At 41.2% G+C, this 25,791-nt stretch overlaps 1 protein-coding gene across 2 annotated transcripts in view; it reads right to left on the bottom strand.

Moving 5' to 3' along the window:
• specc1 (sperm antigen with calponin homology and coiled-coil domains 1) overlaps positions 1–25,791 on the bottom strand; it is an 88,661-nt gene that overhangs the window by 31,059 nt on the left and 31,811 nt on the right. The window contains exons 1-6 of one of the 2 annotated variants that reach the window (XM_034683521.1): positions 24,986–25,410; positions 9,809–11,373; positions 6,928–7,135; positions 5,792–5,865; positions 4,634–4,809; positions 627–787 (exon numbers count right to left, since the gene is read on the bottom strand). In XM_034683521.1, the coding sequence (XP_034539412.1) occupies positions 627–787; positions 4,634–4,809; positions 5,792–5,865; positions 6,928–7,135; positions 9,809–11,373; positions 24,986–25,025 (2,224 nt within the window). In that variant the 5' untranslated portion in view covers positions 25,026–25,410. Of the gene's footprint in view, positions 1–626; positions 788–4,633; positions 4,810–5,791; positions 5,866–6,927; positions 7,136–9,808; positions 11,374–24,985; positions 25,411–25,791 lie in introns of those variants that run through there. The other variant, XM_034683520.1, reaches the window with a different exon arrangement.

Below are 25,791 nucleotides of genomic sequence, written 5' to 3'. Positions count from 1 at the left end.
GGGAGTAGTTTATGGATTGATAATAGAAAAAAGGTTTGGCAGAAACGTGTGATTACAGTACAAAGCAGTACTACAAAATGCAAAGTACATTGCATTATTATTGGAACCAGTTCTATGTTCTTGTCATGTAATGCTAACATTTTATGTTTTAATTTTCTGTGGTTAGAATATGCTGTGAAAATGCACAAACCCTGTGTCAATAACCGTTACCTTAGAGCTGCTGTAACTAAAACTATTTATAAAGTGTACCTCCTCATTAAACATATATTTATCCAACTCAAAGTTTTAGGATCATCAAATGTTTTAATAAATAGAAAAACAGATAAACCCTCCATCCTGTCTGGGGTCAGTCAAGGCCTGACAGTTATCCACAACTACACAACTACACATTGTACTCAACATGACTCTGCTGCAGAAAAATGACAGAAATTCTCACTGTAGATCTCACCAGCTGTTGTCCTCTATAGTTACATAACATTGTGTTGGGATTCCCCTGTTTGAGTATCTATTTGTGTGTGTGTGTGTGTGTGTGTGTGTGTGTGTGTGTGTGTGTGTGTGTGTGTGTGCGTGTGTGTGTGTGTGTGTGTGTGTTTGTGTGTTTGTGTATTCAGGTGCTTGATGCTCACTCTGTCCTGTATCAAAGGACTTTATGAGGGATTTGACAGTAGCTCCGGGATCTGAGTCAGTATCTCCGCTGGCGTCTGTGGGTGGGGTTGGGATCATGGAGATGCCGCACCAGTGCCGGTTGTTATCGGAGTCGGACCCCCTCACCTCATCACTTTGGGACCTAACAGACACAATGGAAAGGGGTTGCTGTGTAGAGACATATACAAAAGATACACCAAGGAGAGATGAGACACAAAGCCCTCACTTTTTTTGTTTACTTTGCAGGATGACCAAACAGAGTCATGGGGTCAAAGTTGAAGTTTGAGCTCCAAACCAGTTCAAAGGTCTGAATTAGTAACTTCTATTATGAGCAATCCAATCAAAGAGACACTTTTAACCCATACCCCTAGACTGAACTTTGGACTCGAGGCTACAGAGTGAGGGATTTGGACTATCTTATCAGTGATGGATGAGCAATGAATGATTCAGGAGTTTCTGACTCAAGCATTGCACTCAATTCACCCCAAGAGTGTGCAGACTTAAAGAGATACACAACCATAGTGCGACTGGTGCAGTTTCATTTTATTCATTTGTCTAATGAACAACAGTCAAACAATCATACATTACACTTCAATGTATTCCTTCACAAGCAAACAAACAGTCACAAGACTTCCAAGTCTTTCTTTGCAGAATAAATAAACAGCACATTCACTGTAATGTTCATTAAAGGGCTTTACTAAGACAAATAATGATCTACCACCATCGTCTCATCTTTATTTTTTTAAGATGTATCCAAATGATAACATTTTCCGCACCAGTATCTAAATACCCGGTATACAAATATGGCTTTAAATAAAAATGCACAAATTGAATATCTTGTTCAAACAGGAATTGGAGAATAACCTGAGATCCCAGAATATGTTACTATACTATAACGTTACAGATTACTGTGTAAGTTTGGCTCGAGGATGAAATAAGTGAAATAACTTTTAAAATGACATCAGAACATGTCAGGGTCGGGAACATTAAAAAAGATGCTGGAAAAATCTCTGAAGATGTCAAACAGTGATCAGGATTGATCAACAGCCAGTATTGAAAGTCTATGCGGTTAATTCTGTGAACTTGTCAGTACTGTTGCAGTCATAGAACATGAATTTAACTTATCTCACAGTGGTGCCTTATAGGGAGAATAATAAACTCAGCAGCCTGTAACACAGTATTCTCAGTCTTTGTGTTAAATTGGACCATCAACCTTTTGGTACATCTGTGGAGAGCAAAAGATAACTCTGAGGTACAGCTGTCTGTGTCAGTCCTAAGATCTAATTTTGGCAGTGCTCTGGGTTGGCTAAATGGCTTTCATTAAAGTCATCCTGTTTCTGTAACCAGTAGATGGAAATAATACTCTGTAAGTTAAAAAGCTATTTTGCAATCATCAAAAATACAATACACATAGTAAAAGAGCAGATGATTAAAGTGTGTCCACATGGATGTCACCCGTATATCCTAATTATATGTGTAACAGTGCCACCTACTGGCTGAATGTGACACTGTATCCTGTCCGTTTCCAGCTGCGGGGCCCAAGCCCAACTTAAATCTCAAAATGGATTTTGTAAATGTTGAGATATAGAGTTAACAAACTGAGTTCACAATGACAGTTATTGCAGGAAGCACAAATGGGATGTCCACCATATACAAAAACATACGTCCTCTTGTTTCCTTGTTAAACCATCAACTGGACTGGTTCTGCAGGGAAATTCAGCTGCATTGTTTTGGCCCTACAATGGCACAAACTGATTTTCAAACTGCAAGAAATCTGTAACAGCTTTGCCTTTGACTTAACATTTTACAACGTAATTTTTCCCCTCATCCTGCTTTTTTCATGGTGCATTTTGCACAGGTCACTTACTCCCTTCAAACCTCTCTCTAAAAGGCACAAATCAGTTTTACACAGTATGAAAGAGTCTTTCAAACAGATGGCATTTTCTTCAACTGAGGTTAAGATACTTACAGAGACAGAATACATTCATTGAGAAATAAAAAAGATTAACTATCATTGGAAAAGAATCCACACTGTCACAAGACTGTGTACTGCATCTACACTGGTCATGGTGGATCATCATGAGACTTTAACACATTTTAAAAGACATAGAAAGGTGATAAGTGCAAGGATAACACTGTCTTCATGTGGTGTTGAGATGGGGGCAATTTTCTAGTGCCCTTCTACCGCTGTCTTGGTATCAAAAGTGGCTCCGGTGCTTAACCTGAAATGAAAAAAAGGGGGGGGTGAACTACTCAATATAACAACGGCATGTTTTAACACTACATGTGCACTAAATGTTTGAAGCAAAAATTGATAGCTTTCATTTTGTCTGTAATTTGTTATCATGAAGCAGACCTCTAGGTGCTTCTTGACGTTTAAAAACTGTGATCATGCATACCTCATTGGATTAATTAGATCACTTGTAATATCTAGTTTATTAAATCACCCGTGATGAAGACTCTATGCAAATGTATCTGTAGCAGATGATGCATTGCATGAGTTTTATCCAGTCATGCCATGCAGACCATCCTGCCATTTAACCAAAACAGTTGGTAGGGTTATTCATTCAAAGAACAGCAGGTGGCACCAGATACATCTACTTGAACATCAGGTTTAAAGAACGAGGCAAAGCAAACCAAAAGAGGAAAAATAGTCCTGAATGTGCAGTTGGCCAGCAATATGGAAAGACAGACAGAGTCAGACAGGCTAAAGCAGCAACATGAAGCCAAACACAGATAAGGGGGTCAGTGAACAGCAGCGGCAGCACACAGGGCAGGGAGAGGCGGCCTGGATCAGAGAGGGCTGACAGGGCAGGGAACTCACCTGGACTTTACAAAGAGAGGCTTGTCAGAGGGACATCTTTGACAGAGTCATCAGAGGGAGCTGCTGGACGTTGGAAGCGGACGCAGTGTAACAGCTAATCTTTGGGGAAAGTTCACTGATTTAGCCAGAATCTAAAACCAGTTACATAATTTTAAAATCCACATAACCTGTGTTAGATTCAACAGGTCATATTTGGTATTACACCAAATACCACTATTTCCTCTACAAAACTACTCTCATGAGGTTTATGAGGTGATGAACATACAGTAAAGTATTGTGTAGTAACTATTTAGAGATCATTAGCATTGCTTAAATGACTGGGCACACTAGCTAAACAAGTGCTTTACAGTCCCTAATTCAATCCCCTGCCACAGAAAGTATTTGACCTGGCATGATAATGTAATGGATAAACTGTGAGAAACACCACAGCATTTGCATGCTTATAAAACACTTATAAAGAGCATAAACACGCAAAACAATGCAACACACTCTTTAGATACACCAATAACATTGCTGCACGCAGTGCAAAAACACTACATAAAATCTTAAAGAGCATAATACATCAGTGTGAAATATTTTCACCAAAAAGTGGAGTGAGGACAGTACAATACCGACTTCAGTGTTGCATCTGACAAATTTGAGCTTTTTTTCTCAGAACAGATCTGCCTTCATAAACAATCAAAATAATCTCTTCTGATTGATGTAATGTAATTTAACATGGACCCTGAGGTTTGAATATCACTATGGGGCTAAGATCAGTGTGGTAGAAGGAGATAGAGAGGGCAGCAGCTTAAAGGAGTAGAATACACAGAGGGAAATACTGCAGGAGACTGCTAATTTACCAACAGAGTCTGCCAAATCCCAGGAACTTAAACTCTGAACTCTAAGGATTTAATCTTGTGAAATGCTGTAAACTAAGCAATCACAAAAAAACATCTGCTGATAACAGGAATGTTTGAAGCCTCTTAAGCAAGAGATTCTTGGATTTCAAAGCTAAAGGTGTAAAATCTATTCAACCCTGGATGGGGATATGGCAAGACTCTGGCAGGTATATCATCCACATTATGTACACAGAGAAAGAAACTGCAGCCCAATGCTGAACAGGGGAGTCGAGGAGTTTTAGACGAGTCGACAAACAAAAAAGGAGTACAGTGAGGACTGTACCTGACTCCCTGCAGGACCTCAAGGTCTGTTGAAAGCTTGGCACTGCGATCCTGCTCCTCCTGCAGTTGCCTTCTGAGTGTACGCAGCTCCTGCTGAGCCTCCACCTTGATGTCGTTGGCCACCACCACTGCTGTCTGAAGGTCCGCCTGGAACCGACGCCACTCCTCTTTTTCATCCTCAAGACACAAATGTACAGATATTTTAAGTACTGAACAGGTAGATGCAGCTATAGACATAGACTGACTTTGGATTTGGTCAGATGTCTGTGTGAAATAGCCCTAAATTTAATTCTAATTATGCAAAGTGTCATTAAAAGAAGAGGGGATTACCTTATATATGGAGAGGATCAGATATAAGTTGTTGGGCAAAACAACCAGATTCAAACTGATATGGCAGCCCTTTCTTAACTACATCACGGCTCTTAGAAGACCCACATGACACCTCAATGCCTTTGCCTTTTAATCACACAATATAATTGCACAAAAGGATGACCATAGCAATATGTAATTTAGAGTGCTACACAGATGATGTGTGTGTGTTTGTTTTGTTTGTTTGTTTGTTTTTCTGTTAATTTTTGTTTTTTGTAGAATGGGATGGGGGAGGGGGGTATTGTTCTTCTTTGTTAACCTTTTGAATGTTCTATCTCTTCTGAAAAAGCTATAAAAAAAAGTATCTTAAAAAAAAGAAGAGGGGATTCAACATGATGATAAACATGCATGCCCAACTGTTCTGTAACCTGCTGCTTGCAGAGAATTCAAAATAAGTGCATATTTTTCATAAAACAATAACATTTTTCGATTTACACATCTAATATCTTGTCTTTGCACTACTCCTAGTTATATGAACGCTATACATGATTTGCAAATCATTAAATTCTATTATTATTAACATTGTACACAGCGTCCCAACTCTTCTGGAATATGAGTTGTACTATGTCAAAAATAGTTCATTGGTCTTCAGTGTAATTTTACTAAATGTAAAAGGAGAGAGCAAGAAAAATACAGGAATCTGTGTTACAAAGGTAGAACTGAGCCCAGGATGTCACTATTACATGATACATGATGAAAATAGCTTAGTGAGTCACCAAGACTTCTACAGTATGAAATATTAAAGCCCCTTTAGTATATCTAAAAAAAGCTGGCACCACAAGAGCTTCACCTTTATCTGTCTAGTCAAGACTTTCAGTTGTCGCTCCGCTTCAGCTTTCTGCTCCTCCAGCTTTTTGACAAGATCTGCAATGACAAATTCAAGGTTTTTGAGACCTGCAGGCTTTGACATCCTGTAGACTCAGGCAAAGATTCATTAATAAAACACAGAATTCACAAGTAAACTACACTGTTTTCTGTTTAGTGAAGGCACAGCCAGTGATTGATTCCATGAATGCAATAAAACAAACAATTCCTTTTGGATGATATTAGATGTTTCTTGAAACATTTCATCACTGCACTGATATTAGTATCAGGCCGATCTCATCAGCTGTGATTCATAACAGCTTGTGCAAAGACAGCGAATCCAGCAATGTCCTGGAACACTTGCCAAATGCATTGATGGCAAGTCAGAGATGGATGTGTTGGTCTGTCCTCGTATTGCTGTGTGTATTTCATACACACTAAGACTCCTGTCCATTAAGTAAGTCACAAATAACACTTGGCTAAAACTGATGCAGTAAATCCTAACTGTATGAAGGCTGACCAATGCAGAGAGGTTTTCCAGACTGGCAAAGCTGGCATACCAGCAACATCTGAGTATGTGATTTCTGCAGCCAGACTGATTGTGACCTGGTTGCGCTCCCTGACACCTGACCATTTTCTTAATAAGACAAAGTAGGAAGAAAAATGGGAGTTCTTTTGTTGCAGCATTTCCACATTTAGTAGTTTCAGTCTCACTTTATATGACTATTTGTCCATTGAGATATCTTCTCTTGATAATCAACATGACAAACAGTTTGTATGTCTCTATATGTTACTATGTAATACTGTCCATTAAATGCATATATTGTAGTGGAAAATCTATAATTTAGGGGAAAAACACATGTTATTGTTTTTGCAAACAAGTAATTGATAATTGAGCATTAGCATTTCTAAAGATCGATAACAGAGAATACTTTAATTTGGATCTCTAGTTTCAGCTTCACCCTTATCATGGCTGTGTTTCTTTGTCTACCACATTGTATTAAAAGCACAGACTTATTATGACCACTAACTAAAATATTCATTACACATTACACTAAAGACTGCATGGTCAGACACCCTACGAAGCAACCGAGCCCAGAACAGCCACAGAAGAGCACATACTCTCCATATCCAGGACGGCTTGGTTGGTGTGGCAGTTCACAGCCCTCTGCTGCTCCACCTGGTCCTCCAGTTCAAAGATAGTCTCCTTCAGCTCCTTCACCTGGTTCTCAGCCTGGATTCCCGCCTCATCCAGAGAAGTCACTCTACTGCTGAGCTCCTGCTCCCTATTCTCTGCCCGCTCCTGAATCTGCTGGCATTTGGCCTCCACCTGTGTATGTGCACATTTGTGAGATTAAGTTGGGTTAAGAGGAGAAATGAATTTTTAAAAAAGGCATTGCTTAATGAATTGCGTCACTGTTCTTGTTAGATGGAAGCACTTAAGTCACTCTTGGCTCAAGACAGGATGATTTATGATATCATTCAGGCACTGTTGTGGTGCAGTTTCCATTTAATCTTGAGGTTGCTTTTTCTTTTAAACTATTACATGACAAGTTGTGAAGTTTCCATAAATGTAGAATAACAAACATAAGTTAATGTGCGCAAAACTTAGAGCAAAATTTGATTTACAATGCTAAACTAGACTTAATACACTATTTTTTTATTTAAAGTATCCATAATGAGTCTTATTTTTTCCTAATATGACAACCTATGAGCATTTGTCACATTGCAATGTTGGTTGTGTTTGTATACAAGTTTATTAGATTTATAAATTTGTTAGTTTATTTACTGTTGTTAGCCACACAACTGGAGGTGGTTGATGATTACAGCACTGGGCTTTTATCAGATCTACCTTTAGCGTTTGCACTCCTGCACCCTGCTGGGTCTCACCTTGTTGTTCTGACATCTAAATGACCAAACAAAGGTAAAAGAACTGATGTAATAAGGGCTCCTTGACCTTGACATAAACTGTCTGAGGATCAGGGCTGCAAACTCTGTTTCTTTTTCAAGCCCTTTAAAAAAAGCCACCTTTAAAAAACTCCATATACTTGTGATCATATTTTTTGTTTTCACACTTCAATGTTATTATGTGACTTTTAACGCTTTTTGGTTGTCCCATTGCCCACTTTCTTGTGCACTTACTTGTTTTAGAGCACTATGTCATTATATTTTGAAAGGTGCTTTATAAATATGTTTTATGTCTTTCTCGTCGAGTTGGCCATCTCTCAATCAGAAGGTCATCAGTGTGTGAATGTGGTGTGAATGACTGAATGTGACATGTAATGTAAAGGCGCTTTGAGTGGTCAAAAGATGAGAAAAAGTGCTATATAGAATAGAGTCAATTTAACATTTACAATCTTATTGCTATTGACGTAAACTGTTCTGAATGACTGTTGTATCATAAATGAAATCAAAACAGCACACACACTTTTCCAATAAAAACAGGCCTTTACAAAGATATCATTATCACTGGGAGAATAAACAAATTCATCAAAGCAGCACAAAGACTAAACCAAACAAACTATCAAAAACATTCAGCTGGTGACAATATTCTCATGATATCTTTCAGTTCTTTAAAAAAGCTGCTCCTGTACTGTTCAGGTCATATAATGCTTCTTACTTGGTTTGTAAACAAAAACTAAAGCGATGAAATACTGAAAAACTAGACACATTGCAATCATTTAGAACTAAGCAACTATAAAAGCTATGTAACGTTGGCTATAACAATGTCTGAAAATGGCCTTTTGGATGTAGTGAAGGTGACTTTAAAGGTGACACTGAAGATTATTATGACTGCTTTGCTTAGAAATGTCCCTGTGAATCAGATCTCTGTGAGCATATTGTACTAAAATAAGTAAGTTGTGCATCTGTAACACTCTCAAAGTGACACCGCATGGCTCTGATTGATTAAGACGCTTAGTGGTGAAGTTATGAGTTGCCTCACCCTCACACCAATGTGGCAGAGGACAGGAGCGTGACTCACAGAGTCATACACTGGCGGACCACCCTTCTGCTGGCACAGCATTCACAGTCCAACTGTGACGGCATTAATAAACTGATGGTGACACGCCTCACTTTGGAGTCAACAACCGCTAACATGCCCACAAACCCCCACTGCCCCAGCCTCTGTGGTGTTGTGGTAGTTGAGGGGAAAACCAAACTGACAACTGAGAAACATCTGAAAGTGATTTAAGTGAACAAGAGTTCATGTTCTGTGGTGGTGAGAGAGAACCCAATACCAGCTGTAAGGCCTGATTAATGGGAGTGTTTGGAAAATGTTGGTCCTCAGGAGGTGACTAAGTCAAGAATTATTAATAATGCCATTTTTCCCCCCATAACTTTTTAAACATTAGCAATTGCAAGGATGGTACACTGATAGAGTGCTGTACTGTACTGGAGCATTTTGGTCTCTTTCAAATCAGTTCATGAAAAGGACTGCATTTTCAAGAACAACATCTAGCACAAATAAATTAACTGTTTCCAGACGAGTGAGCTGCTTCCTTTGCCTTTTCATAGTTTACAGTAATTTTAGACGGAGAGATTGTTCTTTTCGGGAATTCCTGATAGCTTTGTCAAACTCAGCTCGACTAATGAGCTCCATAAGTTTTATTAACACAGTGAGTCACATATACTTCAAGTCCTGGATTGTACATGCATCGCTTGGTACAACACAAAAGAAGCAACCGAGTGGAAAATGTTTGAACTGTGAATGGACATTCTCTAACCTACATACAGTTGTCCCGTTTCAAACTGATTAATCTGAATCTTTGCTGAAAACAAAAGTGTCAAATATTGTCTTCAAAGAAACAACATGAGCTTTATTCAGAGATAAATGTCTTTACTTGTGTTCTTCCTCAATTACTATAAATGAATGTTTGAAAAGATCTAAAACATTCAGTATTCTCTTTATAATGCACATACATGTACTGTTATTAAACAGCAGACTCCAATTATCGGGAATTAAAAAAACTGAAATTGAGATGTAATCACACAACCCTCCTACCTTGGACATTGTGGCTCGCACATGCTCAGTCTCAGCCTTGGCCTGCAGCAGCTCTTGCCTCAGCTCAGTCAGCTCTGTCTCCAGTCTGTCTCTCTCAGTGTGGGCTGTCTTCAGCAGGTTCTGCACCTCAGTGCTGTCACTGGCACTCTGCATGGCCTTAAGCTCACCCACTTTTTGCCTCTCAATGTCTACCTGTGCCTTCAGTCTGCTGTTTTCCAGTCTAAGAAAGTCTGCTGATGCCCTCTGCTCCTCTGCAACTTGTTCAGCCTGACCTCGGGCCTCCAGCTCCCTGTCCAGCTGGGCTTGCAGCCTGTCCATCTCCTCTCTGAGAGAGCACACTTGGCCCTGGGCCTCCTGGTGCTCCTCCTCGAGAGCCCGCAGGCTACCCGTCAGCTGCTGCTGGATGTCCACTAGCTTCTCTCGTTCAAATCGCGAGCCCTCAATCAGCTCGGAGTATCTCTGCTCCACCTCAGCTAGTCGAGGCCCTTGGTTCCCCAGCTCCTCCTCCCTCTGGGCCTGAGCTTGGGCCTGCTCCTCAAGTCTCCCAGCCAGTGCTTCATTCTTCTGGGCCATCATCTCCACTCGCTCTCTCTGCTGTTGAAGTGAGGCCTGCAGCAGGCGTTTTGCCTCTGCCAGACGCTCGTTTTCAGCAGTCAGCTCCTGCACCACTTGCTGCTGGTCAGCCAGCTCTTGCAGAGTTGCCTGCAGCTCCTCGGCTGTGCTGTGGTGGCTCTCTTCCATCTTATGAATCTGTTCGGTCAGACTCTGCACTGACATATCTTTCCCTGAATTGGTGAGTGCCCCCACTGTGCTGGCCTCCCCACTCACACCACTGCTCAGAGATTCTGACCGGGAGGGAATTTTCTCAAACTCAGAGGAGTCAGGTGATGGTGAGTCCTTGGTGACGTCTGAGCTTGAGGAAACAGAGGTTTTAAGAAGGCTGGCATTTGAAGGGAGACTGTCCTGTTGTGGGGTGGAGGAGTTTGAGTCTGAGGGCAGACCGTTAACCAAAGGCTTGGTGGGGCTGTTTGTGTTTGTACTAGATAGAGGAGAGGCCTCCAAGCTGAGCAGCTTCTCCTTCAGCAACTGGTTCTCCTCCCTGAGCGTTGCTAGCTCTCTCTGAAACTTGCCGTTCTTCTCCCTCAGCTCCCCAACCAGGACAAGAGCCTCTGTCACCTGTCCCTGCTCTCTGTCTGCAGATGGCTCTTGCCATGAGACAGTGTTAGGTGAAGTTAAAGGGGAAGCAGTGGAGGCTTTACCTTTGCAGCGCTGTAACTCCATCCTAAGATTGCTGATCTCTAATTCCTTAGCTTTGGCCTCAGCTAGCAGCTCTTTCACCTGGCACTCCAAAAGGCCCCTTTCCTGGCCCTCTGCATCCCCACGGGACTTGGTTGATGCACGTGTCTGCTTTGCCAGAGTTGAAAGGCTGGAGGTGCTGGCACTAGAAACCATCCTCTTAGTGCTGGAGCTCCTTAGCTGCTCCCTCAGAGAGGTGCGGTCTCTTGTTATAGTAGAAGGTATTTCTCTGGGAGCTGGGATACCAGACTTCTTTGCTGTTTGTGCTCCTGCAACACAGGACAAAAGAAGGACTTATTTAGAACAGTTTTTAAGTAACTTACCAGTCAAAAATCATTAGTGCATTAGTCCATCGACTAACTGAAAGGGATGACTGATTTAACATTAAAGATGCCCATCCATCCATTAGTACTGCTTGTTCTGGGTCACAGGGGGCTGGGGCCTATCACAGCTGTCATTGGACGCATGGCAGAATACACCCTGGACAGGTCACCAGCCTGTCACAGGGCTGACACGTAGAGACAGACATTTGTTCATGCACACCTACGGGCAATTTAGAGAAACCAATCAACCTGAGCATGTTTTCAGACTGTGGGAGGAGCACCGGAGGGAGAACAAGGAAAACCCGACCGGGATTCAAAACATGGAACCCTCTGGCTGTGAGGCAACAGCGCTAACCATTGCACCACCGTGTAGCCCCCTTTAAAGATGAGGATTCTTTTTATTCTGAAGTAGCATGTTCGAAACCTTGTCAGTAATTGTAAAGGTTAAAAATAAGGTACATTTCTGACTTAGCAGTCAAAAAGTGGGAATAAGTATAAATAAAAAATAACCATTTTTCCCTGACGAAATAAAGAGTACATTTTCCTACAATGCCTCCATAGTTACGAGAACAATACAAGCATTTAAAAAAAATCTAAAAAGTTAGAATACACAAGTTTTATGAGAGTTACTAAATTTGGTACACATTCAATTTCAGTCTGGTAATGGCATGAAGACTAATCAAATTAACATAAAATCCACTTAGACTGCAAGGTGGTGCAAGCTAGGATACAACCCAGATTTTAATTTACAGTCCAGAAATTAAATAACAACCCAATCTTTCAAAGATTTATCACACAGCAGGCTCGATACAGACAAGAGAAGGTTAATGTAATCAGCATACTGCCATGCCGGGACCATGAATTTGTTAACATCATGTAATGACACTAATTGAACCGACAGTGTGTCTCATTCAGATGCTTGTATTATTCAGCAGTTTCATGTTGCTGGTCACTGTACCCTATTCACATATTGTTCTCTGTTTGGACAACAGAGCATCTGCCTGGCACAGTCTGTCTGTTGGTGTCAGTGGTCATTCATCGCTCAGCAGAGCTTAGCTGTGGCATTTCAAAAGGCATCAGCGTGGGTCACAGGCACAAGCCTTTTCCAGCCCTCTCTCAAATATGAAGAGTATTTACTGATGCCCAGCGAGAGCAGGGTGCTGCCTGACAACGTTGTATTGTTTGTTTTCAGATCATCAGCAAACAGCAATGCAGACACAAGGGGGTTGTTTGTTTCAAATGATGACAAAGGTCTGTGTGCACGTGGAGCATTCAGGCACAAAGCAGCTTAAGCAGTGCACGGACAAAGACGGCCCTGTGTCTCTCACATGCACACACTATCATCAAACCCAGTAACCCACAGAGCAGAGACTAGACAGCCAGCCTGTGTGCTGAGATAGACAGAGCATCACCCTGAGCTACACGTGCACACACTTACACACACGTACACAAAACACACAAACAAATGGCCTAGTTTGAAATGGAAATCCTATACCCCTGTGGGTTCTTTAAGTACTCAGCCATTGATAGGCACTTTGCACAGACTATCCTCTTATTGAATAAACTAGAAACTGTGGCAGGAGCTGCCAACACTGGCACAATTTCTGGGGTACAAAGCCGTTTAACATTCCCAGAGTGTGCAGCTGTGTTGGAAAGAGTACAGTGCCTTAAGCAGAGAGGTAAAGACATATAAGTGTGTATGAGAAATCTGAAACATATATTTAAACTAGAGTCTTAAAAATGTCAACTTGAACCTAAGATCTAGAGGTCTATAAAAAGGAAATGGGGCAGCTCTGTGTGTTCTGAATGTCAGTGAGATAAGGCTCTCAGTTAAAAGAACCCTTACCTACTCTTATTGAAAGGATGCTATCTCCTCCATTCACATTAATAAACACTGCACTTCCATCAAGTCAGTTAGATAAATTTGCCACAGGATCGACCTGCACTTGAAAAAGACCCAGTGTGCCATTAAAGATCTATAGTCACTACTGCTTGCACTTCACAGAGGATGAATCCTTGACTGACAGAATGAGGACAGCATGCTTTCCAAAATTATGTACTGTCACATGGAAGACGTTAACACAAAATCAGCACTGCGTGTTATAAATTACTATTTACTATGCTGTACGAGAAGCACCATCCACACAGGGCAGAGAAGGACAGATATACCTCACACCTATTTTATGGCCACTTGTAATACCCTCATTAAAGGTGGCAATAAAAGAGGGACAATAGGTTCCTGTTAGAGACAAAGAGAGTAGTCTGATGTGATTAAAATCAGTCCATTCCCATGAGGCTGAGTGATGCCAGGAATGGGACTGTGGGACAGCCTTTCATTTTCTGTTCCTTCATATTCTCTTCTGTCCTCTTACGGAATAAAACCCAGATGGAGCACATGAACTCACTCATCTCTAGATCGCCCACCTCTTTAACCATGACATCACCACAGCTGCTTAACGTGCACAGAGAAACGACACCAGTCGAGATGCCAGTAGTCAGCACAAGCAAAGAAGGGGGATCCTAAAGACACTGAGATACACACAAGAATACAGAATCAGATAGTGAGGGGAGATTTGAAATGGACAGTAAGGTCTGATAATTGATCTCATAACAAAGGGTTTACTTTCATACATTTGAATCCAAATACACATCATTTTGTCCCAACCAGAAGAGGTACTAACATTCAGGGAATCTTGAGGTGTAATGCAGGAGTAGATCAGGTGTTGAACACTGATTTTATTCTATTGACAGAAGTATTAAGTATCAAACTCCTCGAGAGAAAGACTATAAAAATGCCATTTCTTCATTTGGCCTAATGCTGGCTATTAAAACACTATTAGATCCAAAATAATGTTATTTTATAAAGCTGATACTTGCCAATACTGACAATGAATCAGTATGTCCTTACTCTCCAGGAGATCATGAAATACCACCCCAGTTTGACAACTGGTGTCCAAGACCAACGCAGCCGCTGCATGGACTTTATTATTCACATTTTGACATCATCTAGTGTCCATTATGCCAAACAGGCATAAAAAGGCATGTCTCTGCCAGGGTGGGAAGGAGTTAATATCAAATTCTACACTCTAACTCTAAGAGGGCGGGATGAGACATCAAATAGACCACAGACACCTGAATTGAAAACTTAAAACTAATCATGGTAATGGTTCAGGTGGGATTAGATGGTGGGATGGTCTTCTCTGACTGAAAGGCGTAATTTACATTCAAACCTGTTTATTTATAAAGCACTTGTTGGGATGCTACCGTTGCATTTAACTTCTATGCTAGTTTGGTCCTCTGGAGCAAAACACACCAGATCCATTAATTGGCTCACTCTCCAGGTTCCAAGAGTTAATTCAGAGCTGGGTAGATCTGTCTTTGGCTTTTTTGCACCTTTTTTACTCCATCTGCATCTGCAACTCACTTCAAAGCCCTTTAAAAATGAATGCATTTGTTTCTTTTAGTCATTAATTTTAAACTTTTAACCTCTGATTGTATCTGTTTGAACTTTGTGTTAACATTACCTTTCAATGGTTTTAACATTACTTTTAATTGTTGTCTTTTTTTAATTGATCATCATTATTTTAAGGTTTTATCTTTCATTTGCTTGTCATGCATTTTAATGTTTCTTTTACATGCTTGACGTCATTGTAAAAGAGGGCTTCGCTTTCAATGATTTTCGAGTTTAAATAAAGATAATTAATTAAGATGTGTCTTCAAAAAAGACTGCAGTGGAGTTCAGATTTTCTTCAAGAGACACTTCAACTTCAATTGCTCTTGCGGAGCAGCTCAGTGGCCACCTGTAATAGAATCACAGGAGAGAATGTGGGTAAGTGCATTAACATGTAGCAGCGCACTGCTTTGAAAAAGTTGCCCACATATTTTCAGAGATGACTAAAAGAAACAGAAGAGGACACGCACATGTATTGTTGATAGCTAAAAAGAAATATAACCAAGCCAGATACAAAACACGTAATGACAGAGCAACTGTCTCTCTCTATGTTTCTGTCTCAATGCTTGTCAGTGGATCCTTCAAACTATCATAGTCAACAGGTACACGAAGGTGGGGACTTTCTCTTGGACAATAAAAATCACAACAGAACATCTTTTAAATTAAGTGTTTCTAAGGTGTTGAGGTGCTGAGATATGGCTTAAATCACTATGAACTTGACCTTTGACTATCTTTTAAGGCAGTTCTTCCAAGTTGATATTCGTGCTAAACTGAAATAAATGCCATCCAGTCATTCCTGTGATAAATCTTTTTTAAGAATAAGACACATATGGGTCTGTGGAATATACAGATTACAGCTTCTTATAATAATCTGACTCTTTTGCTCTGTGTCACTGAGGTCACAAGAAATGTATTTCTAGAAAAATCAGAACTGAAATATTCAAGACCAAGGTGGTTCAGAGTTAGCCTACTCTTAATTTAGTGCTGTCATTCTGGGCTTAGGTCCAAGTCCATTCAAAGCTTCCTCTGAGGGGCACTATGTCTGTGAGAGGGAGTGGAAAATGCAGTTAAAAGCCCACTCGGGAGCTTTCCTCCTGCAAAGGCTAATTCCTCATGCAGTCTATAAGGACAGTAGACCTTAATGATGGGAAAACGCAATACTGCGCAACACCAGATAAGTAGTGAGTGATGAAAATCATTACCAATGATTAAGAGAGTTGTAACTGAGTATTTTTACAGTTTGGATCTTGGAATAATTCAAGTACAATGACAGTGTTTGGACCGTGACTTGAGAACAGGCAGACCTCACTGAACCTCCCAAAGTAGACTGGACATGTGAATGCCTTGTTTACATTAACTAATTATCTAAATTAATTGCACTGAGTGACTACCAGTGATCTAAAGGCATTCAGTTATTTAAAGGAAAGTCAGCTCCTTGATAACAGTATTTCATTGTGCTGTCTTCTTTCCAGCTAATGAAGATAAGCTTTCAAATCACAGCAGGAGCCGTGTGGCTGGAGACAGTCCAGCACCAGCCAGTTAACTGCAGCCGGTGTGCCAGCCAGCCAAGAGGTGACAGAGTGCATAGTGAGCAAAGTGCATAGACTCTTCAATTTACAGAACAGGAGGGTCATGGGCGAGGAGTCATGGTGAATTAATGACTCCAGGTGGCCAAGTGGTCAGAGAGTTGGCACCTGAAATGACGCACCAGCCTCGTCATTGTCACAAACAAGCTTTGGAGGGGAATCTCTGGCTGCACGTCCTCTGTCTTCCTTTCTGTGTTCCAGGAAATGTGGAGGGCAGATTTACAGTAAGGTGGAAGTGGAGAGGAGAGACAGAAAACCCTGTCTGTGATTCTAGCCTTCCTGTTGTCCAACTGACAGGGCATGAAATAGGTCAACAGGCGCCCCTCGGACTCACTGGCATTCCTTTCCTCTTACTGGAGTGGGAGATAGACAGAACAGAGGCTCCATGACTGCCACAGTGACTGAGCAGAGATTAGCTGGGACGGTACGCTGCGTCACAACAATGTGCCACTGAAAACCAACACAACACCTCTCACTGAAGACACATTATTTGTAAATCACTTAATTAATCCAACTTGGCTTCCTTGAATTTTGAACCCATTCCGACATGCTTTGTGAAAATAACAACGTGTTGTGATAGTCTCCAGTCTGAGGCCAAATTCAAGCTGACATAAAGAAAAACAGAAAGAACTACAAGTACAGATAGCCCTATGACCAAAGTGAAACAGCAGAAATAACCTGCAAGAAGAGCAGTGGCTGCGTCTGCATTTGGTGGCTTTGTAAACCAGATATAAACTATAGAGTATAATCCCAGATCATCAGATTTCCTGAAGGCTGACAACAGTGTCACACCTGTCTTTGCAACTGAATTCAGTGGCCAATCATACAGAGGTTTTGAATCAGTAATTGGCACTTGAGATAATATGATCTAGATTTTACAGATTCCCTAAAACCTTTAGTTTAAAGCTGCTGAGAGTAACGTCAATTTTATTTTGATCTTGGCAAAACCGGTGGACAAAGCAGTACTAATGTCTAATCTCTTTGCAGATCACAACCTTTGCCTGCTTGAAGAGTATTATGTGATGAAAAAATCAACCTGGTGTCTTTTATACTGTCATATTTACTACTTAATGAGAATCTCTCCTCTACAGGGAAATTTAAAAAGGCACTTCTGGTCTGCATGCTTCCAATCACTTTATCACTGACCCAGTGGCCTCAGCAACAGGGTTTAATAAGACTATACAGAAATAATCTCGCTGACGGTTTGGTTTGCTTTTGTAGGGATCAGTCCTTTTTTACAGTCTGCCCCTTTACAAGCTGAAACTCTTCGCGGGAGCTTTAAAGTTTCAAATTAATTGGAAGAAAAGTCAACACACTCTTACTTTCACATACATAAAAGACATTTCTCTGATGTACTGTATAATTCAACCCCATCACACTACGTTTTTTTTTGCTTGTTTAAACCATGGAAAAAAGTGGGTCAGGGTCGTTGCAAAATGTCTTGCCCAAAATATCTTTTATCGCGAAAGAGCTATGAGGTGAAACTGTACATCATCAGATGTCACTGGATGCCTCATTTAAACTCATTTCATGCATCTATTACTGAAAAACCTCAGCTGCATAAGGCAGTTAATTGACTGTAATAAATAATTACATGGCACTTAATTAAAATTTTCACAAGTATTTGCGTTGAGGTTATTCAGCGATGGGGGTCAGATGGAGTTCGGCTGCGGGATCCTGTGCCAAATGTACGAGAGGAGAGAGGAATAAATGCTCAGTAGCTGAGGTGATAATACCTCCTATGGGATTAGTGAATAATCTGCAGAAAATAATAAGACTTTATTGAGCAAGACAATATTTGGTTTGCTGCTAGTCTGGAAATAATAAAGAGAAATATGCAAGGAGGAAAATATTGAAAAAGGTAAGAGGACTGAAGAAGTTGTTTAGTATTGTCAGGCTCTGGCTGTAGATTATATGGGCTCAGTAAACCTCAACAATAATTGATGGACTGAAATGAAAAGTAAAGAAATGCTCATAACAAGCTGAAACAGAGCCCTCTGAATCTCCAATTTCAAAAGCTAGCAGATCTGCAGTATGACACACGTAAGCTTGTAAGCTTGTATCATTACTGTGACTCTTTTGTTAGCAGGTGGGATGCTTATCAATCATGCCTAAAATAGATCAGGCAAACCTTCCACCCTGTCTGTAAAAATACACAGACAGTTTGCAAGACTTTGTGATGATTGTTCCTGCCTGACAAGTGAACAGCTCTGTGCCTCATCTGCAGCACAGCATGAAGGTATGAGAGCTGGCAAATCACAGAAGGCCATTTGGCCTGGGTCCTTTGGCTCTTTTACTCATTTTGATTGAATCATCGCAACTGGCCTGCATGCTAGGACTTTTAACACAGCCTCCTTATGTTGATCCACTTTGCTTTACAATACTAATGGAGCCAATATCTTACAGAGAGATCCAAAAGCAGAGACCTCAAGCCAGCCAGCTGAGAGGGGATTTTCTTGATGCCATATATAGAAAACATTTTAACACAGGACTCTCTAAGAAAATAATAACATACCATTATACATGATTGCATGTTTACAGGACCAGTGTGTGATGGGTAACAGGTTGCAGCAACTCAGTTTCAAACCTCGGATGATTTCAGAAGATTTAGAATAAATGTCACAAGAAAAAAATGTATTGGGAGTTCTGCGATTTACTTTCTAGGATTGACTGCAAAATAAATAAAACACATTCTGTGGAAAGATTACATCCCAAATATAGATTTACAAAAGGACAAAAAAAATAACCCAACAACAACCCATAATCTCAAGCAACAGTATGGCTCCTTTTGACCGCACAGTTTAAGGCATAACCACCTGGAGGTCAGTAGACAATACTATTGAGTGTGTAGTCTGAGTGTGAGTGTGTAGTGTGAGTGCGAGTGTGACGTCACCCATTGGTTTTTGTAGGAGTTATAATGCCCAGTGATGGCGGTCACCATTATAAAATGGAAATGGAAATTTACAGTCAACCTAACCAGTGGCAAAGAGGCAGAGTTGAGTCGGGCCATTAAACTCAATGGAAACAGCTACAATGAGCCTACCTGTCAGTTAAATCAGCCAAGCCCCTAATCATACCTAATTATTCAAAACTTGTAGACCCAATCTTATCAAAACAAATGCATTTTTTTGCACCAGGCTTGATTCCTGATGTATAAATGGGCATTTTAAAATGGGTGTTGTCCTTAGCTTTTGCAGCCAGCCTCAAGCAGTTTTACACTTACACATTGGTTTCATTTTTCAACACCGAAAGTTGCAGCTTGGTCCTTACAAACGGAAAAATTTGGTTATCATTTCAGATGTGTCATACAAGTTCAACCCACAAAAAGTACCTACATCTCATGAATTTTGCTCTGCTACTTCCAGAAGTGACTCGACATAGACACACAACCAACAAGATGACATACCCTATTCCCAAACTTACTCGAAGAATGTGATATTGTTCTGATATCTCTTTGAATAAAACCAGAACCTACATCTGGAGTGACATACACACAGATACACAAACATCATCAGGACAAGTTCAGTTTAGCATGCATTAAACACACAATCAAAGACTCACTGGCTGACATGTCAAATCAGACTTGTGTGTCAGATTTGTACATACATGTTTTTGTAACCACACTACTCAATATAGTTTGAGGCCTGAAGGCTACAATATACACACTTCAATAACAAGGCAGTAGTTCATTTCACCCAAACAGGACATTTCAGCACACACCTTCTTGTGCAAACACAAAACGCTGTGGAAAGGTTGGTGTGTTTACTGTACCAAGTGCTAACTGCCATGGAAAGTATGACTGATGTTACTTCCTCACAGTGTCCCAGCTATCAGAAGTTGGACTAACTTGCTTCCTCATGTTGAATCCCTGTTCCACATCAGTCTGTTCGCACACGGTGTTAAGATGGTACAATCCACATATTTCCACATTCTATGTCCTGTTGCTCACAACTGCGTCAAGATCCAAATGAGAGAAGTACCCACCAGGCACAATGAACAGGGCTTGACAACAGACATCCTTGCAGAAAGATAAGTGTTCAGTGACTCAATAGAGTATCTAATCTGTACTGTAATATCAATATTATTACTACAGTCTGGTATTGGAATCTTAGCTTCAATTCTGTAATTCATCTCTGTGGTAATTACACAAAAACCTCCAAATAATGGGAAAAAAGAGGAACATGTATGTCAGAGAGGAGGCTAAGCATCAAGTAAGCGATACTTAAGTCATCATAAAAACACTTCCTCCTGTTTCAGCTGTTGACCGTATAAGAAATGGATGTACCAACCATTGATGTACCATTGTTTTTGGCCTAGAGATCACCATTTGGGCAGTCCCCATCTTGGTTTCTTGGGAGATGTGACCAGAATTTGAATAAAGGGTAGATATGGATTTCTATGCCTCTACTCTGGTGAACAAAAAGCAGTCATTGCCTATGCTAATCACAAGTGGGCACCGCTATGACTTAAGCCTGGTATATTCTTCTGCATTGACCCAACGCTGCAGTGGCGCTGTGGTGAGCACTACATATTTGTGCGTCAATGTGTCTGTGCTGCTCTGCAATACTCTGTGGGCAGTGTGGTCTCTATGACAGTTGGGTCACCTGTTTTCACGTCCTGCTATGTTTTCTGCGATTCCGAGCGTATTATGTTAATTTAGAGCTGATAAATGTTTCCATTGATCATACAGCAATTATTCCTATTCCAATTATTACAAAGCGATGCTTGAAGTGTTGTAAATGCAAGAAATACGATGCCGCACAGCAGACCAATCACAGGACTTGCAGACTGCGCCATTTCAATGTGTCGTTATATTTTGGGAGGAGGTGCACATCAGGCTAGGAGTGTAGGCTTCTGCGTCAGAAAAGAGCTATGAAGCCTATGCTCGTAGACTACCACGTTGATCTGACGCAGAACTATAAACCAGGCTTTAGTGGGAGAGTGGTTCATCCCCAAGCGGCAACCTCCGGTCTCAAACTATGAAGCCCACACGGAAGTGTTATAAACTGCAATTCATCGAGAATCCGCTTGAGGCTGGCTGCAGAAACACCGGAAACCACATATTAAGATTACGAGTTTTTGCCCAAATAAGGACATGAATGACTTGACTCCCAGACGGGAACACATAGCTGTTGACTAGGAGGCTCAAACTCCGCCCCTTTACGTCACACTCTGCCTGGTTGAGTTCCGCATTTCCAATATGGCTGCCGCCGTCGATTGGCTTCAAAACAGCGCTCAGGAACAGATGGGTGATGTCACGGATACTACGTCCATATCTTATCCAGTCTATGGTCATCCCAAGACAATGTACCCTAATTGCTCTTGAATATATGGCTATTGGTCATTGTGATCAGTACTGATGGGCAGTTAGAAACCTTTTATAGCAGCCTCTGCTATCAGAACATAAATGTGACATGTTGTGAAAATGCACTGTGAGTGGTATCAGTGCAGTCCATTTAGAATATACCATTTAGTCTATTGTACTCTAAACAGGACCATTATTTACAAGAAGAACAGATGGAAGATAAAAAACAACTGAGAAGAAGGGTAATTTTCTCTTAGACTTATATAAAAAAACACTTACTGATGCAACTTTTGGAGTTGCCCCTGCCGGCCACAAGGCTATATACTTATCTCTATACAATCTCAACCGGCTGGGCACTGTTGTCTGGTGTAAACTGAAGAAGCATTTATCTGGATTGGCAAGAAGTAACAATACAAAATCCTGCACATGCACACATGGTATTGGCTCATTGGACTTCTGCGTAGGCTCATGTTGGTAGACACAATGATGGGAATTCAGTGATGTCACCAATTTTCACTAACCAATTCAAGTAACAAAGACATTAGTTGTTACGCCCAAACAGAGGAACTTAAGCTGACAGGAAAATCCAGGAAATGTAAAATAGGTACAGTCTGTTCCCTCTCACACAGTCCTGTCAGGCCATTTCAATCGATGTCTATTACGCAGATATCGTATTAAAAGTTTAATAATTTCATGATGGTTGTCTGAGCACAACCAGGTTTTTGTACCAGGAGTTATAAATACAATGACTTTCTGTTGGTGTGCTGCTGCTGCTGACCTGAGTGTGAACAGAGAACAGTGTTATTCCACTGACAACACCCAAACTACTTAATTGAAAAGGACAGTGGGTTCAATAGGGTAGATTTCAATGTATTTGGCACCATCTAAAAACATGACCCCATCCTTAAAGCTTCCAGATCAAACTTCTGCAGAAACCGCCAGTGTGTGAAACTTCCATCTTTGAGCATGTGAAAGTATGAATATTTGCCTGTTTTACCTCACTGTAGAAACATGTTTTAACTTTATTTTGATCCTGGGCCCAGAATGGGCTGAGATGTAGCCCTGAAAATAGACCCACTGTTATTGAACAACATTTCACAAACCATACATCAACAGCAGAGAACATGCTGACCGAAAACTCTGCTCTTGGCTGCCCTCCTGTTGTGCCAGTGGGGAGACAAGAAGCCTGGCGTAGTAGCCGTCAGAACAATTTGGTTGTGATAACGACCTCATTAACACTGCAGCAGACAGCTTACTCCTTAGGTTGCCACTTCTGAGATAACACTATCAATCAAATCTGGACGAGTTCCCACATTTCCTTCCCCACCAGAACTGCCATTCGGCTTTCCAAGGTCAAAGTTTGATGAACCTCTTCGGCACATTTCACCATCAAGGAGGAACAAAAGCTAATGCAGAGAGTACAAGCTTTACTATTCCTGTGCATCGCTATGTCACTGTTCATAAGAGCAAAGATTATGAACACATGCTTCCTCTAAAGATTTATTTTTAAACTTCTACAATGCAAAAATTTGATTTAAGGGCTTCTTGGTCTTAGGGCTATTGGATCTATAGCTTTATGCCATAATGAAATATCACGCAGTTCAATGATCAATTCTCATTAAACGTAGAGGCTCATTCCAGTAAATTGAGAGAGGATTTATAAGAATAACAGGTCAATCAATTACCAATATAGCTGATTGCTTCATTTCATAAAGGAGGTCCACGTGGGAGGTTGAACCAAGGATCATGGAGTTCTGTACCGAGCAGAGTATAGATACTTTTCATAGCCTGGAGAACGTGATTGATTAAACACAGGGTGACTGTGAAGGCACATTCTTTCCTTGGCTGAGCAAACACTTTTCTCTTATTTATTTCTCACCCCACATACTTCCATGGAGCAGCTATGCGATCATATGTCATATTTTTTTGCACCAGGCGTCATATTTATTATTATTAACAAGCAGCCCTGTATTTTTTTTTCCTGGGTAAGAAGAATTCTTAATGAGGTGAAAGACGGTAGTGTTAGCCTCCATTGTTCCTCATTTTTGTCACACACTGATCAATCTTTTGTTTTGTGTACACTGTATTAACAAGGGCTGTAAGCTGTTTGTTTGAGTGCATGCATGCGTGGAGAGGAAAATTGGGAGCTAATCTTTTCAAACATGCAGCAACTTGCTTCCATTACCTTCAAAGATCTGAGCTGTTTGTGCTTTTGTGCTTTGTCATCAAGAAAAACAAGCTACTGCTATGAAATGATGCAGCTTAACACCCACTAGTGATAAAATACTCCACTGTGTCATATCTGTGTGTGTGTGTGCGTGTGTGTGTGTGTGTGTGTGTGTGTGTGTGTGTGTGTGTGTGTGTGTGTGTGTGAACGTCCCTTCTGCCCTCCAAGCCACCTTCCCCTTGTCTGCTAAGTGTTTGTTTTTGCAAGGATGGAAACCAGGAGATATAATGACAAATGATTTAAGATAACATGAAGCTCTTAACATAAAAAATACGAAGTGTACAAACACAATGATATCCTCTACTCACATAGAAGTGCACATGTAATAAAATGCAAATGCTCATTTTGTTAAGGAAATTTAACAAGATGAGGTTACACTGATATGGTAGAGCTTGGTTGTCTCTCGATGAGCGTGAAGTTGCTGCTGAGTGCAGTTCAGAGACACTTTGAAATGGAAATCTCACTGAGGCGCAGTGAGCTTTAGGCAGGGGAGGGATGTGAGACTGATACCATCATACTCCTCTGGCAGGTTCCCTCATGCTTACTGTCAAACTAATCTCACTCAGCACTTTCTGCCACCTGACTACTGAAATATATCCACACACAGGTGCAAGGCGCATATACACAAACACATACAGAGCTGAACTGACAGAGGAAAGCAACACAAGACAGTGAATTCATAATGACCTACTCATTCTAATACAAATAATGGCACAAGAACAAAGCAGAACTCATCAACTTCAAACCTGCCTGAGCAGCTTCTATAACTCCAGGGCATATTAATCAGTACTCATCAGTCAGTCGCATCATAGTCAGATCTCATTAGTCAGGACTTGTCTTGTCTGAAATGTACTCAGACAGACATGACACAAGATTAGCTCACATCCATTGTACAAAGCAAATGCCTCTTCCTTTTACATCAAATGAAGGGAGACGGACAAAGAGGGATAAGTGATGCTGAGACAAAACCACGATACAGAAAAGCAGACCTGACTCTGTTTCTTCCTGCCTCCCCGCCTGGTTGCCCATGTTGGTCCACTCCGCGACTCCCACTCTCCACACCGGGGCGGACTAATCCAAGAATCCGTGGCTGCGGGGGAGAGGTGTGTGTGCGTGTCAGTGTCTGTATTGTTGTCTCGGCTCAGCACTGGTCAGTCACATTGAGAGGAAAACCGTAAGAAACATGTAAAGTCTTCTTATTCTTCCCTCCTTCTGGTCCTCTCTTCTTTCCTCTACTCCTTCTCGGGACTATGTGAGTGTGTGTGTGCATGTGTGAGGAGGCAGGCTGCCTGTGCTGTCAGTGAGTAACTGCGAGTGTGTTCCAATGTGTGCGAGAGTGCGTGTCCTCCAGAACGGTGACAGTATGTCACACTGGCAGGCGGGCGGGCAGGCAGCGTTGTGTGCACTTCATTATTGCTCTGATGACTGGAATCAGCTCAGAGGAGGAGTGGCTTCTCTGGCCACACACACATACACACACATTAACACACCTCCTCCCACTACTGCCCAGTTTACTCTCACCAATACCAGCGGAACAATAGTGTGAACCATCCCTCTAGCTGGTACTGAAATGAGGAGTGAGCCGAAGAGCGAGAGAGAGAGAGAAATGAGAGAGAGAAAGTGGGTGGAGGGAGGAAGGAAGGAAGGAAAGACGAGCAGGAGGAAAGGAAAGGAACTATTTGTATTTTTGGCAGAGGGTGACAGTGCAGCTCTTGTCTTTCTTGCTAAGAGAACTTACAGGCTTGGACCTCACACAAAGCCTCTTGTGCATACCCAGCCACACAAAATCAAAACT

The sequence above is a fragment of the Notolabrus celidotus genome, chromosome 5 (assembly GCF_009762535.1).
Source record: "Notolabrus celidotus isolate fNotCel1 chromosome 5, fNotCel1.pri, whole genome shotgun sequence".
In the NCBI taxonomy this organism is placed as follows: domain Eukaryota; kingdom Metazoa; phylum Chordata; class Actinopteri; order Labriformes; family Labridae; genus Notolabrus; species Notolabrus celidotus.
This window is presented reverse-complemented; position numbering and strand designations above follow the sequence as displayed.